Below are 21,530 nucleotides of genomic sequence, written 5' to 3'. Positions count from 1 at the left end.
GAAAATTAACTTTGAAAAATATATATTGGGCTACATTGGCCTATATATATGTTGGAGCCCAAATGTAGCCCAATGTAGCCCAATGAAGCCCAATGTAGCCCAATGTAGCCCAAAGATGGCCGCCAGACACACAAAAAAACAAATGTAGCCCAAATATCAGCCAGATGTAGCCCAACTATAGCCCAGTGACAGAATGACCAATCAGCTTCGCAAACCTCCGTTACGCGAAGCGGAGCGCTGTTACAGATATATATCTTTTTTTGAACGTTAATTTCTCAAAATCCACTGAAGCACATATATTGAGACCTAGCAAAGGCACATCGGGCTACCAGTCCCTAATATTTTGCCAAGTTCCGTGCAAATCCATTCAGCCGTTCGATTATTATTATTATTATTTTTTTTTGCCCCGCGGGGCCCTTTTAAAACCTCCACATCAAACCTAGGGGGTCAGCGAGGATCTACTATGTCCCCTTATAGTTATTTCCCCCTTTGTTTTGACCTCCTCTTGTCTCTCGATCCTACCGCGAGACAAGATGGCGGCCGCTACGGACTTTTTGGAATGTTGACAGACGCCGGAGAACCAATCAGCTTCGCTTCACAAAGCTCCGTTGCGCGTAAAGTACGCGTCCTGGGACGCTGCCAGGTCCGCTGTTACAGATATATATCTTTTTTTAAACGTTAATTTCTCAAAATCCACTGGAGCACATATATTGAGTAGGTAATATATATATATATATATATATATATATATATATATATATATATATATATATATATATATATATATGTATATATATATATGTATATATATCTATATCTATATCTATATCTATATCTATATATATATCTATCCCCTACTGGCATTCGCCAGTAGGTGGTTATAGTTAGGACCAAGTTCCCATAGGAAGAGCATTTATTGTTAAGCTTATAACTTTGACGTCGTTTGATGAATCTTCATGAAATATTCCAAACTCATTCTTTGTTCATGTCCCCTCCTATGTTGAAAGTTTGGGGTTGATTCGTCAAGGGGGGGCATAGATAAAAAGGGGGGTCCCAAAACGTGTTTTCTCCATGTTAATTTCCATAGGAAACTTTAGACAAGGCTACAGGTCGAACGGGATTACCCCATATTAGGCAGGGTGATGGGTCTTGGCCTGGAAAGCACGCTTCTGTTTATTTGGTGTCAATCCGTTTAGTAGTTTTGGAGAAATATCGAAATTTACAGATATCGATATTAGGAAATTCTGTGATCTGATTGGCTGAGGCTGTACCAGCACGAGCTTGGTGCTTATTGGCTGCGAACAGTTGCAACTAGGAAGTGTTGGCCACCATTTTGTGTTTCCGTTGAAGGGAGTAAGGGGAAATAAGGGCGAAAAAGTAGGAAAGCGGAGGGTAGGAACACTAACATCTGTGGGGTGTTTAGGGTGTGGTATACAGGGAGTGTGAAGTGAAGTATTTATCCCTACCGGTGTGAATGTGCTGTTTTGCCCACTGTGAGATGGTGCTGAGGTGAGGTGCCGGTACACTCCGGGATGAAAGCTTGTGCCTAAACCGTGAGCTGAGTACTGTAAACTGATGTGCTCTGGGCAGTGAAGCATTCTGGGCGAAGCAAATTTTTTACCCGTACCGGTGTGAAAGTGCTGTTTTGCCCACTGTGAGAAGGTGCTGAGGAGAAGGGCTGGTACACTCTGGGATGAAAGCATGCGCCTAAACCATGAGCTGAGTGCTGTAAACCGATGTGCTCTGGGCGTTGTAGCATAGCTGTGCAGGTGGTGTTAGTGTGCGTTTAGAGTATAGCGGGAGTGGGAAGCAAACTACTCACTGGTACCAGTCTGAAGACTATGGAATGAAACCGCGTGCCTAAGCTGTGAGCTGATTGCTGTAAAGTGATGTGCTGTGGGCGCTGTAGGATACTAGCTGCTGTAGCATACCTGTGTAAGTAGTGTTAGTATGCGTTTATACTATACAGGGAGTGGGAAGCGAACTACTCACCTCTACCAGTCTGAAGACTCGAATGTAGTATTTTAAGCAAGCAGGAATAAAGAAATAATCGTGAAGAATATAATGCAGGATGTTACAATGCCACAGAAGACAAATGGTGAAATCAGTTGTGTCTAAGAAAGTGACTGTGTGTAATAAAATGATAGAGTTTGAAAGTTATATAAAAAGTATATTTATGTAAGTGCCATAAATGGACCCACTGGTGCAAGAGCTAAGGCATCCAGCTGAGGCAAACTCCAACCTGTTGTGCTGGATTCAGACGTAAGTGCCTGTATCAGTGAATTCCACATTAAATGTTACAGTTCCATGTAACATAAACAATACCTATTAGACTTGAATGACTCTAAATTCTATAAGGAAAATAAATGTAGGATACGATTACCAAATGTATCCTTTAAGAAAACAAAGAAAAAATAATTGCAACATGTAATCATCAAAATTTTAAGGTACCCTGGTACTGCTTTTTTGTAACACAAAATTATCAACAGTAGAACAGTCAGGAATCGGTTGAACAGTAGATTCAATCTGGTGCATGTCAGAATTGGTAATAGTGAATTCCACATTACATGTTACAGTTCCATGTGACATGAACAATAGCTATTAGACATGATTGACTAAATTGTGTAATGGAAATATAGGTAGGATACGATTACCACACTGTGCCAACCAGTTCCTAAACAATGTCGTGTTTTTTGATCTTCATCGGCAGCTTGTGAGCACAGGCTGACGAAAAGTAAATTTGTGTGAAAAGGCTTTGGGGATAACAGGGAGGCAGAGAGACGTATGCACAAAGAATAGACATGGTTTCAAAATGGATGTCTGGTTTAGGCTAATTTAGCAAGTAAATAGCGTATTTGCATAGGCTATACATCACCGATCCCTGGTTAGAGTGGAGAGGTAAGGGGCAGTAATGAAAACAGAGTTCAAATGCGTGAGCTTACTTTGAAAGTTATTATATGAAATTAGTACAATGGAAGGGTATTAAAAAAAATCAAGGAAAAAGTTAAAAAAGATGGAAAAAAATCAATCCAAGAATATCGTGAGTTTCTTACAAGTCTTGGAGATTGCAGTTCGGAAGTTCTTCAGTGGCATGAGATAAGTAATGGTCCAAGAGGTATTTGTTGCCATTGTGTGAGAAAATCGAAGCAATCCAATTCATATCCTCGTAGGGACAGTAATGTTCCTCGAATGTTGGAGCGGCAATTTGGATTGGCAGGAGATCTTTTGCGGCTGCGCAGAAATCCCATTCTGCAACGATACCTTTTTGCGTGGCATCCGCCATTGCTCCAGTGCCCGAACAATCTAATTTATGGTTTTCAAGATACTGCATTACCTGCTGAATATCGGGAGTGATTGTTGGGATGTTGGCAAGGCATTGATGCATTATAAAAAGGAGAGAGGTGGCTCACTCAGTCCAGGGGGCTGAGCCTAGTCAAAGGAAAGCAAAAGGTTCCCCAGGACTTCTGTATTAATCATCCAATTCTAATATTCACTCACCACTGATTCCATTTCACATACTCACTCATCCTTTGAATCCCAGAGTTTTGCCCCTTATACCAGTAGTCTATACCCAAACTGGAAAGTAGTGCTAATGTATATTTATTTTTATTTTTCATAAAAAATGAAGGTACTTTCAACAAACATTTAATTACCGCGATACAGAATATTAAAAAAGATTAACTCTAAAACAATTTGTACATAACAAACACTGGTTAATTAAAACGAATTTTTTATGTTCTAAAAATGACATTTATAAAAACAATATCACAAAAAATTATAAACAGTTCATTGAATCAAATTACAAGACCCTAAAGCCAACAACAACCCGATGGTGACCTAAAGTTGTGGCTAAACTATTGATCCCAAGCTGATATATATATTGTAAGGTAGTTTCGACAAACAATTTTTCCTTATTTTTGTCCTGAAAACAAGTCTTCAGCGATGGATTCTTTACATGTGCGTCGACGCGTTTCGGTGGTATTACTACTTATTGCTCAACCACCTTCTTCAGGACTAGCCTTAACGGGTACAGGGTCTAATTTTCCAATATTTCAATTCGTTAATCTAGATAAGAAAAAACAAATATCAGACTTGTCTCCATAAGTTATACATTGTACATATTATTATATAACCTAATTCCATGTTAATCCATTCCCCCTCGTCTGTTCATGTGCCATCATGTCTATAGTTTTACCCATTCTCCTCACCCTAACATTACCGTCGCTAATCTAAGAATTTTAATTAAACACTATCTTCCATTTCAGGGGTTCAGAAATTACACCCAAGTCCGCCCTTAGTGGTGCTCCCTTCTTGCGGCATCTCCCCCTAGGGCATTGTCCCACTAGATCCAGGCATATTCATTCATACTCAGGCACTCTAATGATTTCATCCACTCACCATTAAAAAGAATATTCGCTGATCGTTTTATTTGTGTCTCTGATGTTAGGAATTCTTTCCACTGGTTAGAACTGAAATAATATTTTAGAATTCGGAAGATTTATTAGTTCCTGTGGCTGTTGTCTATATACCTTATTCGCCACTATTTATAATGCAGACATCTTACCTTTTGTGTAAGGACTGCTTGTTCCTCTTGCTTCCTTCTATATAGCGTTTTCATTAAAAACCTCTACGGATTGATGGCTACCTGCATGGTGATACATTTAGGGGACTGTAACTATCAATTGGGCATTGCTATCTCGTTTTATATGCAGAAAAACTATATTCATTATTTTCGCTATTGGGCTTACCTTGATGACCATCTGATTACAATAAGCTTCCTTTAATCCTTTCTTATTTTAGGTTCATCAAACGTCCCCCAGCTTCTGTTGTATTTGCTTATAAATCATCTGTAGGGATTCCCCAGCGTGTGATTCACAATGGAATCCGTAAGGGTTAAACAGTAATAGATTGTTTACTCCCTGATTTATATACCTCTATATTTGTGTTTTGTTATATTCAGTGTCGGGGATTCCCATGTCTTTCATTACATCGGTCCGCACCCCATTAAGTTGAAATGTAGGTGCCCGCCCTGCTTCCTATACTGCAGTTGTTCCTGCTATGACTACCTCGACTGGTTTTATTAACCCTTTTCCAACCTTTACTTAAATATTCACTGTGTTTTACTTACAGTGCTTTACTATTATCAAGGGTTCCCTACGATTGTTCATTTCAAAAGGACCCCTTCTCTAGCCGCATCTGTGCTTTAACCGAGAGTGGTCGGGTCTCTTCCCTAGTCGTATCCGATCTCCCCTTCCTAGGCCCGTCTTACCTGATTCGCGGCTCGAGTTACAGCGTGTTTGTTGTAAATGGACGCCGCTATTCTGAACCTTCTTTTAATCGTTAACCTGCGTTCTGAGTGGCGTGTAACGTCACGCCGTTCCCACTGCGCTGCGCATGTCTGGCGGCCATCTTGGGTGTGTTTTATTCCTCTCTACCAGTAGAGTATATTTTTCACTATTTTCTATTTTATTGAGTTCTTAAACTGCCATTTATATATACATGTACCCAAATGTTGGACTTATTTTAACTTATTTAAATATTCCCCTATTAAACTCTCCATACTGAACCTCTATTAGCCATAATTATGACGTACTCGTGACATTCGATTTCACACCCATGCCAGTTATTGTTAATTAAATTATGACTTACTACCATGTCAAATAAATTCCCTTATTCCAAAATGAATTTTGTTTTATGCTGCTTATTGCAACGAGCGATACCTACCCTACCAGATTTATTTCCTCATTCAAGAAATAATTGTGTTACATATTTCTTAAACATGTGTGTTCTATGATACTCCAAAAAGCTTCAGGTATTCTCCTAGATTTCATTATTCTTGTCATAGGGTACCAGTACTCAATATTATCATGCTGACTGTCCCCCCTAAGAGGTTTCATACCCCGGATGGATTGTGTATTACATCTTAATTTAGGAAGCTGTTCCTCTGGGTAATCCCTACATCTCCCTACCTCATTTTAAGTTGTAATAATCTTCTCCCAATCCTCTCTACTGTTGAGTCCGTTTTTAATATTGTCAAACCTTACCAAATATCACTGTTCCTGCTGTTTTCTACGTTGTACACGGTTACCTCGCCTTCTCTGTTCTATCATTTTCTCTATGATCACCCATCGTATTTCATTCACTGTATGGCCCTTTTCTCTCCAATGATTGACATGGGGTGCATTTTCTTTGCCGGTATTAATCGCAGATCTGTGTTCACAGAGCCTTTGCCTTAATTCTCTTCCTGTTTCACCTATGTAGCCTAGGCCACATGGGCAAAGGATCAAATAAATAATGTTTTTGCTTCTGCAATTGTTCAGGGTCTTCATATCATGTTTGACTGAGTTCAGGGTTATACTTTTGGTGGTAATGCAGAGGTCACAAATGCTACAATTACCGCATCTGTGATTCCCTACTGCCTTATCTCCATGGATGGTCTGTTGGTATTCTTCTGCATCCTCTCTGTATGTGTATACTAGTGAGTTACGTAGATTTTTGTTTTTCTTATATGCGAACATGGGTTTAGGTAAAGTGTTAATCTCCCCTTCATTTAAAATTTTCCAATTATGGTTAATGATATTTTTAACCTTATTGCTGATATTGGAGAATTGGCTTACCATAACTATTTTCTCTTCCTTGTCCTGTGGTTGTTTGCCCTCTAATAGGGATTCTCTGTTATAGAATCTGGCCCTCTTAAAAGAGTGATTAATGAGTTTCTTGGGATAACCTCTCTATCTGAATTTTTCTTTAGTTTTCTCAGAGTGTTTGTAAAAGTCTTCTAGAGAGGTACAGTTTCTTCGCAAACGAAGAAACTCCCCAAAGGGGATATTATCCTTTTGGCTCTTGGGATGATAACTACTATAATGTAGTAGGGTGTTCCTATCTGTTTCCTTGGTGAAGATTCTCCTGACAAACATCCGTTATCATGTTTAATACTGATGTCCAGAAAATTTACTTTACTGTTACTGTATTCACCTATGAATTTTAAATTCTTATCTCCCAGGGTAATCCACTCTAAAAATTCTGTTAATATTTCTTCAGGGCCCGTCCATATGAAAAATATATCATCTATGAAACGGGCCCAATTCCTTATGTTTTCGAAGAATGGGCTCATTTCATTGTATACATGGCGTTCCTTAAAGGAGCTGACATATACAGGCCAGACTTGGTGCGCAAGTTGTGCCCATACTGGTCCCCTTTCGTTGTAAAAATAGGTCTTGTTTGAAAAGAAAAATGTTATTCAAAAGAACTTTTGAAACAGTCTATGATAAAACTCTTCTCTGCCCCCACGATCTCTGTTTCTTCTAATGTATTTCTAATGGCCTCAATGGTGTCTCTTTGAGGGATGTTCGTATACAGCACCTCGATATCGAGGGTCACCATATATTCATTGTTTTCATCAAACTGTATACCTTCAATCTTAGCGATCATGTCAGTGGTATCTTTGATATACGATTTCTGTTTCTGCACTATTGGTTTGAGGAATCTGTCTGCGTATTGGCTGAGGGGTTCTAATAGTGATTCAATTGATGCCACTATAGGTCCAAGCGGTGGGTTATCTATACTTTTATGGACTTTAGGTAGTCCGTAGAATGCTGGAATTTTAAAGTTTTGAATATTTAAAAACTTGAATTTTTCTACTGTTATAGCTTCATTGTTTCTCGCTGTTTCCAGCATGGTTAATACTTCACATTTCAAAAGATCCAATCGAGACTGTTTAACTCTGACAGTGTTCCTCATTTGAGAGGAGGCTCATCACTCTTTCATCATAGTCGCTAGTATCAAAGACTACGACTCCCCCTCCCTTGTCCGCTGGTTTTATGGTAATGGAGCAGTCTTTGGAGAGGGAGGCAATAGCTTCTTTGTGACGTTTGGAAATATTATGTGATTGGAATTGGTTCTCTGTCAGAAGGTGTCCCACCTCCATTTTAACCATAGCCTCAAAGATTTCAATATTTTTTCCCAGCATCCCCAAACTTGGGGTGAAAGTGGATCTAGCTCGTAATCCTGAATCAACCTGTACCTCCCTTTCTGGTCTATTTTCAAAAAAGCGTCTCAACCTTACTTTCCTGAAAAAGTCTCTCGTCTTTTTCCATCTGAAATTTATAAATTTTTGTGGTTGGGAGAAAATTAAAACCCATACCCAGTACTTCCTCCTCTACTTGATTCAATTTTCCGTGGGATAAGTTAATTACAGGATTGTCTCTCTGGGTCTGTTTTACTTCCAATACCTTTTGTTTCTCGTGCTCATATATTCCTGAGGAGGAGGGTTTCTCTGATATTCCTGTTCCTGAGGTTCTCTTGTGTTTTGATACCTGGTTGAGGTTCCCCTCCCCCTGTACGTGTATCCCCGTGTGGGTCTCTGAGCTCGCTGCCCTAAAAAATCCTCATAGTTTTTGTCAAATTGCTGTCTCTGTCCATCCGATCTCCCTTGCCCATCCTCATCTCCGCTGCTCTCGGAGGTATCTGAAAAGTTTACATGCTTGGGAAGCCTCGGATTGAATCTACCTCTCTGTGGCCTGTCCCAATTTTGAGTTTGTGGTTCTGTGTAATAATCTATTTTCAGATAAGGGTATATCGTTTCTTGACTAAATCTGGCCATATCCTTCTTTAAATTAAGAGTTTTCCTATTGATGCGATAATCACGATACCCATGTATATCTTGATTAATCTCATCAATCTATTTTTTGGCATCTTCTAGGGCATTATTTTCTTGCAAGGCTTTTTCTAGGTCTTCTATCTCCTTTTTTTCAATTAATATAGTATCTTGTGCTGTTTCTATAATCAATAGTAACAAATCCCTGCTACATCGATTAGAGATAAATGTCCAGGTTTCCAAAAATGTTTTATTGTTTACAAAGAGACCTGGATTGTTTTTAACCTGAAGTCCTATGGGTATGACTCCAGACTGCACATATTCTACCAAGAATTCTGAATGAAGTTCTGTTCTAATCATTTTTTTTTTCTTGAGGTTGGTGAGCTGATTCCATTTTTCACCCCCATTAGGTATAATGGTCGCATGATTCCCATTTCTACTATGTGTACTCAGAATCTTGTTGAGTTGTTCCTCACTGAAGCCAAAGTCTTCAGTGGCTCTATGTTTATAATAATGGAGAAAAGAGGAAAGAATGGTCAAGTTTTGCAATAAAAAGAGGGTTGCACGCAGATTGCATATGTGTAAATAAATGCCATGCTGGCTCCGATAATAGATAGAGGCAGGCAGCCGAAAAGTAGTTCCATTTGTTTACGGTATTGAAGTAGCTTTGCGTAGAGGCGTATTCTGTTGGACATGGTTGTTCCCACAAGGAGCGCAGCCATTTTTTACAAGCAAAAATAGTAGTGGGATGGCCGCAAACAGAACGAGAATTATGGGCACTGTTCCTCTTATTCGAGAGATGATTGAATGAATAAAGTCTGGTATTATACCAAAAACAGTTTGAACGGCTGTGAGAAGGCCGGAGAGAGACCCTGTTAAAAAAGTGTTCCAGACCTTGAGTGTGAGATGTGTTGAAAATTGTGTAACAATTCACAAACTGTAATGGGAGGTTTGTATTTAAAAGGGACTGTATTTTACTTTAACTTTGTGCTATCTGGATTTGATACATTTCTTTTGTAGACGTGAGGGACACTTCTGTTCTGAAAAAAGCGTTTTCAGTTTGGTTAGTTTAATGAAATCTATTTTCAAAGTAGGCATTGAAGGCCAACTGGAAGTTTGGGAGTTACTTTGTGTGGGTGGGAGTAGACATTACCACAGGAAGTTACTCAATTTGAAACAGGGAGGACATACGGTATGCCAGCTCACGTTCCGTAGGAGTGAATGTTATTGAGAAGCAGATAACTGCCGTTAGAAAGCTGTGTGAATGTTGGTCTAATTGTAGGTATTGGCGTGCTTTTAAGAAAGAACACAAGATTGGGGGCTGTAAGCTTAGAAGCGGCGTGCAGTTGGACATTCTTGGATAGTAATGAAGGACTGCCATTGTGGTTGCAGTTTTTACCTGTGAGAAAAAACTTCTGTATGCTCTTTAAGACAGCGATATGTAAATGGGAGAAACCACTGCTGGTGCATAAATGTGCTACCTTGTATAATCATATACAACATGACAAACAACATTTACACCTAGCAGATACAACGACACTATGTACTGTGGGAACCATGGCTAGCCATGTACACAAACCAAACATGGCATGGCACCTCAGCCACACAATGCAGAATGCGGGGAGAGATGGGAGCAAAGTATGTGCGAAGGTGGCAAGTGATTCTGGATTATAAAAGTATACAATGCAAAGTGTTGAGGGTATGTGCCGGGCAGACTTGAGTATGCAGAGCACAGACATGTACATGTCAACATACACTGATGGTCTACTGAGTGAAGTAGAAAGTGGACGCAACCAGTCAGTAGGGAAGATTACGGAAACGTAGCACGTATGTGCCTCCTTCCTCCTCCCAAATCTTTAGCGTAGTGGGCTGGCTCGGCGTACGAAGGCTAGCGTATATGAATAAAAGGCACGTTTCTCTGGGTGTAGTTCTCTTATGGAATGGCGAATGTGTCTGCCCAGTCTGCGCAGCTTACACCGCCATTAGGTTGCCTACGTGAGCGAAGGTGGCTGCATGAATGATACTCTCAGCGTGGTGGTACCGAGAAACCGTCATGGACGCTGCGACACACATATTCCCCACAGTTCATCTTTCGACACCGCCATATGTGAAAGAGGGCCCACCACGTGCCGGCGGAAGCTCCTGGGCCGAGGCCTGCGAGCTCCGAAGGCTCCTGAGATCAACGCTGGCTACCGCGTCACAGGCACACCACCCCAGCCTGAGGCCCAGCAGCGTGGAGTGCTCTGTATACTACTAATACAGTAGTCAAACAGGTGCCAACAGTGTTACGGTGTCTTCCTCCCACAATGGACGATGTTCGATATTAGCTGCTGCTTGGTTTTCATAGAACTTCCTCCGTTGAGGTGCATCAGACTCTATGCCTGCATAGCTAACTGTTCAAGTTTAGCATTTTTTGTATAGCGCACTACTCACCCATAGGGTCTCAAGGCGCTTGAGGGAGGAAGGGAGGGGGGTAATTACTTATCGAATATCCAAAAGTTCAAGTTTAGCATTTGTATAGCACACTACTCACCCATAGGGTCTCAAGGCGCTTGAGGGAGGGAGGGGTTAATTACTTATCGAATATCCAAAAGTTCAAGTTTAGCATTTGTATAACTGTTGCACATGATTATTGTGCTTGGTTGACACCTGTCGGTGGAGTACACTGTGGTACAGCAGGTCCGAACAGTGAAACGGGGTCTTGATTCTATGATTGAGGATGTCAGAAGTTAAAGTCTGTGATTATTTCTGTGTACCACCAGGTGCAACCAACTCTAGGTCCCAACAGTGGAACGGTGTCTTGATCCCACACTGGACGATGTCCGATATTACGTGCTGCTTGGTTTTCATAGAACTCCCTCTGTTGAGGTGCATCAGACTCTGTGCTTGTGTAGCTAACTGTTGCACATGATTATTGTGCTTGATTGACATCAGGCGGTGGAGTGCACCGCGGTACAGCAGGTCCAAACAGTGAAACGGGGTCTTGAGTTTATGATTGAGGATGTCAGAAGTTAGTCTGTGATTATTTCTGTGTACCCTCTCTGATCGGGTGCAACCAACTCCATGCTTTCGAATTCAATGGTACGTGGCTGTTAGGCGTTAATGAATAGTGCCTCTGGCCTACACTCCGACAAACCCATCGGATACGAAATGCGCATTGTTTTAATATGGTGGATAGGATTCGCGTGCTGATGGAGCTTGATAGATTACCGGTACAGGACTTTAGTTTAAAAAAAAAAAAAGAAAAAATGATACATATTTTTGGGGGAAGATATCAAATATTACATCATTTTTAAAGTTAAAAAAGGTTCGCAAAATATTGTTACAAAAATTAGAAAAATGATAGGTTTATAAATATTAAAATATGAAATTGACATTTAAAAAACCTTCGAAATTCACTGAAAAAACATAGCTTTTATAGACGTTATAGTTAGGAATTAACATTTAAAAAACCTTAGAAATTCACTGAAAAAACAATAGGTTTCAGGGACGTTATAATTAGTTAGACATTTCACTCATACAAAACAATAGGAATTCCCCTGTTATAGTTAGTTCAGCTAACTATAACTCGCACCCCGCAATGCACTGCTGATGACGTCGCATATTACATCGTTTACGACATGGTCAGTGACATCACTGAAGACATCATCCACGTGACAATCTGATGCACCTCATCAGACTCTTATATAACACTTGATACACCCACTGTAAAATACAGACAATCATTTTTGAAACCTTGAACATACCAATACCAGTTAGTACATATCCACTGACTAATTCCTATGTCTACACACACATCAATAAATTCACCCATACAGTCACTCATACATACAGTCAGCTATCAATACGACATTGCCATATCCACTCACACATCTGTACAGACACTCAGACACCGACTCTCATTCATAGTTATTCACACACCTAGTCAGTAATAGAAATAATAAATCACACTATTATTTACTCACCTGTACAGTTATACACATACCACCTCACTTATTTAAACATATACTAACACATACTTTCACTCTAATACAACAAGCACACACTGGTCCATACAGGCACTGTCACAATCACTCACTCTCACATATAGTCATTTATACAGTCCAACACTCACAAATACTGCCTTTGACATATGCAGTTACTCACACATGTACCACTGAGGCATCCATTCACTCACCAAGACATCCATACACAAACTCCCCCAGCCATACAGCCGTTCACAGATAGACTTGAACACTTCATTCATAAACTTTATTCGACAGTTAAGTCATAAAAGCACAACATTAAAAAACATTCATCAACCTTCAGTACAATCTAAAAACAATCATGACAAAACATTTTATATAAATATTTAAGATGCAATTAAATTTCTTTTGACGACTATCGAATACATTGATTAAAAAAATTTGTAGGCTAAAATTATTTTCGAATTTAAAAAGAAAAAAACATTATTACCATATTCCAGAAATTCATTATATAAGATAGGGAGTGATTCAGTAAAACACAGAATCTACCACTTGCATGGAGAACACATACGCCCTTACTATACAAGGGATTAGCTAATTTTGTGGAAGGAGTCTATTTTAATGATATCCATAAGGCCCTGGGCATAATGTGCAAGTTCCTCAGTACTCCATACTCCGTACGCCAGTACAATAAAGGGTGAAGTTTGGCCAGATCTACAACTGCTTTCCTACCTAGGTCCAATAAGAGTGGTGTCAGTCGAGTACTTTGTGGGACACTAGTGACTTTGCGTAAAAACTCAGTCTCCACCAAGGTCGGGGTCAGGCGCTTTAGGTTTTCGAACCCCCTCAGTTCGGCTCCATATATGGCCAAACTCATTACCTTCATCCCATAGATATCAAGTACTGGACTAATCGGTTTAGTTTGTGAGGTTTTAAATTTATTTAGGAGAATCCCTGATTGCTGTTAATGCTTTAAAACAACCAGATCAAGTTGGCTATTCCAGCGCATATCCTTCTGCAGGGTAACACCCAAATAGGTAAAAGCATTAACCTGCTCCAGTGGAAGTTTATTCATATACACGCTACCTCAAAAGGATTTATGTTTGTTGAAAGAAATGAATTTAGTCTTGGCAGTATTTATTTCTAGACCGCGCAGAAGGCAAAAATCTTCGAACCGCTGGAGGGCCCTCTGGAGGCCGCTCGGGGTTTTGGAGATAATCAAGGTATCATCCGCAAACATGAGGATTGGGATACGGATACCTGCTAGCACCGGGGCATCCGTGGGGGCCAAGGAAAGGTAGTCCGCCACCCCGTGGAAAGGTAGTCCACCACCCCGTTGATGAAGAGCGAGAACAGGGTAGGCGCCATGACGTATCCCTGACGCACTCCTCGCTCAACGGGGAAGGTTTCCGTTACCTCACCCTGCAACCCCCACCGAACCCGGGCAAAATTATCCTCATGCAAGCACAAGACCAGTGTCAGCAACTCCGGGGCCATCTCCAACTCCTCCAAGACTCGCCGTAGTTTACTGCGCGGTACTAGATCAAAAGCTGCCCTCAAATCAACGAACACAGCGTTCAAAGCCCCTTTTCCCAAGACCACTGTTCGCCAATAAAGGGTGATGAAGCGAAAAACTTGATCAATTGTGCTTGTTGGGGGGCGAAAACCAGCCAGCCTGGAATATTATTTTCATCCATCCAAGTCTGCACCTTATAGAAAACTAATCTACCCATAATCTTCTACATCAAGTCGATTAGGCTAATAGGCCTGTAATTGCCTGCAACAGACTTGTCTCCTTTTTTTATACACCGGGATAATTTCTGCCCCCTTTCAAGAATTAGGGACAGCAGCTCCTTGGGCAAACGCATTTGCCAAATAGGCATTATATAATCGCCAGGTTTGTTTGTGATTTAAAAAAACATCGGCAGGGATACAATCCATACCCGGTGCTCTCCCCTCAATTACTGTGTCTAACGCCTTGTCAACATCTTCTGGATTAAAGGCCACTCCTTCATAAAATGTACATGAGCATGTTCCATTGTTCTCATTGCTACCGCTACAGGCATACTGTGGCTTCAAATAATCAACCCACAGATGCTGGGAAACATTATTTTGGGGGCGATCCGGACACCCTCCCCTATCCCATTTATGTGTTCCAAAATAATTTTGGGTTCTTAGCCACACAAGCTTTTTTGAGTTCCTGCCACTTACACTCATCCCAGATCTTTTTTGCCTCAATCTATGTTTTCCCATAACACCCCCATGCCGCTCAAACCTTACTTGGGTCCCTCATTCTTAGGGCTAAACCCAACTTGGTCTGTGCTTGTCGACAAGCCTCATTATACCAGCCCTCTGATTTCTTACTTAATTTGCTTTTGCCTGAGCCCGACTTACAGAATTGAGTTTTTAGTCGAGCAAAGAGTTTAATATGGGCATCAATCATAAAAGAATTGAAGCCCCCATTGGTGGTACGAGACCCCAGTTCTATTAATACCTTAGTTACATCGTTTTTTATAGTGATAAGGGTATCCGGTTGTTCAATAACTTTGCTCCACTTAAGGTGGCGCATATCATTGGCTAAAGCAAGGTCTGGGACTATTCTATCCTGGGTTATTGCTACAGCTCCATCTATACACATCTTGAATGAAGAGGTAAGGGGGTTGTGATCGCTCTCAATACGACACATTAAAGCCATGTCCATAAGGCAATGCCACAATTTTAAGTGGACAAGCAAATAGTCTATGCAGCTAGACCTATGGCCATTATCGTACGTTCTAGCCCCCTGCCTATCAGATGGCGTTCGGCCGTTGGCAGCCCTCAATTGTTTACCCATACATAGACACTTCAGTGGGATTGCGGCCGCAGTCCATTTTCTTATGGGTGCCAGCTCAAGTTAGGGGATACCCCATCTGGAGTCTTCCTCCTCCGTTAGGCTCTGATCTTCATGCCTTAGCGGCTCAAAAGTCGTATTAAAGTCCCCCGCTACAAGTGGCAGGGTATTGCTAGGCATGGCCTCAATCAGGTCATCTAAGGCTGATATCGCTGACTTTTTCCCTCCCGGATGGCCTCTTGCGTAAATATTAAAAATTTCGATGTTTTTACCAGAGGGAAAGCTGAGCCTCACTGCAAGGATGTCATTATTCATTACAGATAGTTGTTGAATATTGCAGCTTAAAACCTGCCTAACCCAGATCACTAGTCCTCCTGTTGGGCGACCTTTAGCCTTCTTTACTGCGGGGACATGGAAATTAAGATAACCCTGTCGAAAAACAGGGTCCACCGACCATGTCTCTTGGAAGAGGCAAATATCGAATTTTTCGATGGTCAGACCAGTCGGGCGAGGCTAATTTGGATCCCTAGCCCGCTATATTCCATGATACCATTGACATAGGACAGTTTTTGCTAGGAGAGCCACCAACGTTATCCACCCAGCCAGTTAAAAGATGGCTCAATTTTCTGTGCTGAGCCCTGGAGATAAGGGTAGATTTCTCTCTCCCAGTGGTTGATTAAGTGTTACCTCACAACCCAAACAATTCGAAATTAAACACTCTACATTTGATTGGGTTCCATTAGGCTTAATACCCAATACCCCAACCTGGGAACTATCTTTGTCAACAAATGAATTTAATCTCTTCGCTAGTTTGTCGTCCTTAGGAGCAGCTGCATTAGCCCTCAATCTGCGTACGGGTGATCGTCAATCGCAGTCTTCCAACCCAGACAACATGTCATATCTATTGGACATCCTTATTCCCCCTATGTTACTCCAGTTCTGTAACCCCCTTCTACATTTTCCTGGGGACAGTATGTGTTGATGGGTAAAAATAGGTCAAAGGTAACGACTGGATTAGTGTAGCTGAGCCTACCTGGGCACATTTACAAATGTGTTCAGCGGCCCTTCTATCCCTAAAGTTGATAATTGCACAGTCTCCCTCGATAGACTTTTTCCGTGGCCCCACCCAATCTACTCGTCTAGCGAACAAAATTTCTGCAGATACCAGGGTGGGAGTGGCCGGTTAAAATTATGCTAATGGATACATTTATTCTTGAGTTCCATATACGCCTCCCTTATATCCTGGCTCAAAGAAGGAACCCCCGCAAGGACCACCACGTACGGGATAGATTCAGGGGGAAGATCTATACAAGGTAGACTTTTAATGGGTGGAATACGAGGGATATTGTTCACTTGTGGTTGTTGGGTTACAGACCTGCTGGCTTCCACTATCTCTACCCTACCACTTTGCAAGGTTTGATTAGGCACTGCTATATTACTGAGAGAAAGAAAGGGGGAGGGATGCGGTGTCACAGAAGGAACAGTGACATTGACTATTTTATTCGCAGACTGTGGGGTCAACAGCTACATTATTATGCCCAGACAAGCTCATTTGTTTATCAATTGCCCCATTGGCCCAGTTTTCACCCCACGCCTGGGCCGATGCGAGCGATAATTCTAGACACACAAGTCTATTTTCAATAATGTCCAGTCTAGCATAAATGGGGAGACATGTCTTTTTAAAGATGAGTTCCAGCTTGGTCCAGAAGTCCGCTCCCATCTCGACAGGTGACATGTCGTCAGGGCTCGATGACAATGTGATCACTTCGCTAGTAAGTTGACATGTAGCAGGACTATAAGAAGTTATTGGGGTCACACTCTCATCAGCTATATTAGCTTTCAGGATTTTCGCTTTTCTTCCTTTGGCGTGGACACTACCACGCTTCCTTTTAGACGTTGTGCCTCCCATTGATTGAGATACTCCCGATTTGGAACTATAGGCAGATCGAGTCTTGACACTAGATGTCGGCGATCTGAAATGCATATTGTTAGAGTTAGTGGCATTCCTAGTGCCCAATGAGGCATCTTCACTTACAGGGAAACATGGCAAGTGACCAGCAGTTTGCAGTAACTGGTTCCCCTCGCCCTCCCCAATGCTGCCTGGTATATTAATGACAGTAACATGCTGGGGGGTTGGCGACTGAACCTTGGCCAGGCTTCCCATAGATGATCGTTTGTCGAATGCAATATACAACGATAATCTCTTTTCTGTCAGCTCGTTTTCGTGGGCTAAAACAGAAGACGCTCTTGTGAGAAATTGGTCCAAAGTACCTACTATTGACCCTCCAGTGATGGATTTCCTGGCATTCCCACCCTTGATGGTGGTCATAATGTTAGAAAAGATGGAACCACCTCCTCTTTGGGATGACTAGTGATTACTATTCAATATCAACTTGTAAGATGATTACACATGCACGCACTGACCTTTAGCTGTAGATGTTAGGGGGGGCCGTCCCATTCTCGAACGGGCTCAAACCTGCCCGCCCTTGTCCTGGGCTTCGCCCAGCGTGCGCCCGCGAAGCGGGGGCTGCGAGCCGTGAAATAGCGCTGTGGGTGTGATTGTGCTGGCGCCCAGGTGCACGGAACTGAAGTGCTTCAGGTCACTGTAGTCCCCCTGGCCTCCTCAAAACTCAGGAAACTGGCAACAAGAAACGTCTACGAGCGGCTCCCGCAAACGTCCCTGAAACGTATGCTTTTTTCAGTGAATATATATATATAATATATTTACAAATGTTTATTCGTCAAATGAAGGAAGAAGTAGGCATTCTAGACAAGGCACGTAATTATTACAGCATGCCCGTAATGATGTGTTTTGGCTGATCCCAGCCTTTCTCAAAATGTGTGTGTAAATATATACATGTCCTGGTTGTCAATGGGGAGGGGCGGCACATGAAGTAGCAGCTGCTACCCCTGGCTTGCCATATTCTGCCACTGCGCTTGCTACTCTCATAATAAGGGCTCAGGAAGGCAGCGGCAGGAAGAGAAAGTAAACTTTTGTCTACCATGCCTTTACCTATTAGAGGCTCCAGGGGCACAAGGTGTCAATCCTTTAATAACATAAGGGGCTAAAGGGGGCATAATGGTTCTTATGCTGTCCCCGATGTTTTGTCAGACCAGTGTCTGATAGCAGCACTTTATTACATGGTGATTTTATCTGGAATGCAGGCTAAGGCTGAAGAACCTAAGGTGAACAGAGAGGTCAGTTTAAATATGTATTTATTTATTTAAACCTTGTTTTTCCCTTTTAAATTAGATGGTGCAGTCTACTGGAGGACCAGAACTTGCGTGTACTGTGCTAAGCCCACTCTTAACGAAAGATGCAATAGATTTCTTAAATCACACAGTTGTAAATCAAGAAAGGCTGCTGTGGTTGTCCCTGGGTGACACTTGGAATAAGGCAAGGTAAGAGGACCTTGTTAATGCTGCATTAGGCTTCATGAAAAAAGTGTATCAATTTGCAAGCCCATTGTTTATCACGAACAGAAAATTTAATGTAGATTATGCTTGCATCCAGGCTATTATCAATTGCTTCCATATCAACCAGCTTAAAAGGAAAATAAACTGCATACTTTAACTTTAATAATTTCCTATTTGGATGATTAAATACAGGTTTTAAATCGTAGTATTCATGATAGTTTTGCAAACTAAAAACACACAGTAGTATTTGTATATTTTAATATTGTTGCACACCTTCTGAATATGAAGTTCTACTGAGACTGACGGAATTGTGCTATAAAAATATGAACTTAGATTACTGTGAAAGACAATATATCACTAATACTCATATCGTACTGAATGAAATCACACTTTTTCAGTCAAAATGGTAATACCTTTGAAGTAGAATTTCAGATAAGGAAAGGTGTCACCAATCTGGGTAAAACTAATGAAAAATCCCATGTTTCTAATGATTATACTTTCTTCAAAATCCTGCAAATAGAAGGATTTTTCTTAAGTTTTCAAATTTTCTTGTCCTTTACTCTATCCCTTCTGTACTCAGCTTCTGCCCATCTGGTATTAATGCATCTTGGATGCATTCGAAAAATCAGTACGGAATGACTTGGAGAAGTTACGTTTTCAAAGATCCAAAACAAAGAATCTGACAGAATTCGAAAGAAATACTTTGAAAAAACTTCAAACAAATGAGAGTATTCACATCCAAAAAGCAGATAAGGGAGGAGCCATTATTGTTATGGACAAGGATTTCTATGTAAATAAGGTTAATGAGCATGTGTCTGATGAACTCACATACTTGGAACTGGAAGAAGACCCCACCAAAGAACTGGAAGACACTTTGCAACTTATTTTGGAAAGAGCATTTGAGCTAGGGTACATTTCTAACGCCACGAAACAGTTTTTGACAGTACAATATCCAAGGCGGCCTCGCCTTTATATGTTGCCCAAAATCCACAAGGATAAACTAAATCCGCCAATGAGACCCATCGTGACAGGTTGTGGAACACTTTTTGAACCGTTGGGGCAATATATTGACACCTTTTTGCAGCAATTTGTTCAGAACTGGCCGTCTTATATCAAAGACACCAACCATTTTCTACTGAAATTGAAGAATATTCCGATTTCTCATGATCTAGTGTTATGTACTATTGATGTCAAATCACTTTATACCTCTATACCACACCACGCAGGACTTGAAGCCGTAGAATGGGCTTTGTTGGAACTTGAGAATATTAGAGCAGAGAAGACATTCATACTAGAACTGCTGCATTTTTGCCTATACCACAGTTATTTTCAGTGGAATTCCAAGTTCTACTTGCAACAGAATGGAACAAGTATGGGTTTTTCGGGAGCTCCCGCGTACGCCAACACGTACATGGCAAAATTTGAAGCTGATTTTATCTACTCTGACGAAGAATGGTGTGAAAACAGTTTAGTGTACCAACGATTTATCGATGACATTTTCGTACTTTGGTCTGGAAGTAGAGAGAAATTGGAACAGAAGATACTGAGTCTAAATACTCATGTGGATCAGATCAAATTCACACACAGTATCAGCGATCATGAAATTGCATTTTTAGATGTTCTAGTATCAGTAAAACAAGGAAGGTTACATACTGAAGTATTTCGGAAAGAAACAGATGTGAATAATTCTCTTTTATTTCAGAGTTTCCACCCACAGAATTTAAAAGTCAATTTGCCATTATCGCAATACATGAGAATAAAACGCATTTGTTCCGAACCTGACACACTGGGAAAACATTTGACCCTACAAGAACAGAAATATGTCCAGAGAGGCTACCCAGAAGCAGTACTCAATAAAGCCAAGGAGAAGATTGAATTATTCAACCGAGATAATCTCTTAGAGCAAAAACCAAAAAAAACCCTGGAGAGACAAGTTTTTGTATCTAAATATTCTACGAGTTCGGTAAAAATCAAGAATATCATTACAAGACACTGGGAACTTTTACAGCACGAACCAGATTTTAGAGGTATTTTTGCACATAAGCCCATGTTTGCTTATAAAAGATCAAAAAACTTGAAGGAATTGCTGAAAACCCCATCAATTAGTAGAAAGCAGACGTACAAAGGGATGAAACGTTGCGCAAATTGTGTGCACTGTCACAATGCCAATATTGGTACCACCTTAAACCATCCTCAGACTGGAAAAACCATAGAGCTGCACCATGACAGTGACTGCAACTCCAAAAACGTGATTTACTACATCAAATGCCCGTGTGGCAAAGTATATATAGGAAAAACAGAAAGGAAAATAAAAACGAGAATTTCTGAACATAAAAGTACCATCAGGAATGCCAACGTCAAAAGCAATCTAGCCAGACATTGGTTAGAAAATAGGCACAACATTTCTCAACTGAAGTTTTCAGTTCTGGAGAGAACAGAAAACTTTGAAGGAGGTGATCTCACCAGATCACTCCTTCAGAGAGAAATCTTTTGGATTAGGTTCCTTGGGACACAAGAACCAAAAGGGCTAAATGAAAAAATTGATTACACCTGCTTTCTGTAAATATGTGACTGTACCCTGTTGAGATGCTAGTGAGTTTTTGGCAGGCATTATTTTTTTCATGTGTGATCACCTGTGTATACGAACGGAATTTGCACTGATTGGACTTGACTTGTTTAATTTATTTTAATTATCTCATTTATTTTCCCCAGCCCGGTTGTG

At 40.9% G+C, this 21,530-nt stretch overlaps 1 protein-coding gene across 7 annotated transcripts in view; it reads left to right on the top strand.

The window, feature by feature from the left end:
• Positions 1 to 21,530, top strand: part of EPS8 (EGFR pathway substrate 8, signaling adaptor) — a 1,030,589-nt gene that overhangs the window by 715,790 nt on the left and 293,269 nt on the right. For all 7 annotated transcript variants that reach the window (XM_078674027.1, XM_078674024.1, XM_078674021.1 and 4 more), the window contains one exon: positions 18,645 to 18,793. In XM_078674027.1, coding sequence (XP_078530153.1) covers positions 18,645 to 18,793 — 149 coding nt within the window. The remainder of the gene's footprint in view (positions 1 to 18,644; positions 18,794 to 21,530) is intronic.

Source organism: Lissotriton helveticus, chromosome 1_1 (genome assembly GCF_964261635.1).
Source record: "Lissotriton helveticus chromosome 1_1, aLisHel1.1, whole genome shotgun sequence".
Taxonomy (NCBI): Eukaryota; Metazoa; Chordata; class Amphibia; order Caudata; family Salamandridae; genus Lissotriton; species Lissotriton helveticus.
The sequence above is the reverse complement of the archived record's forward strand: the minus strand, read 5'-3'. Positions and strand labels throughout refer to the sequence as shown.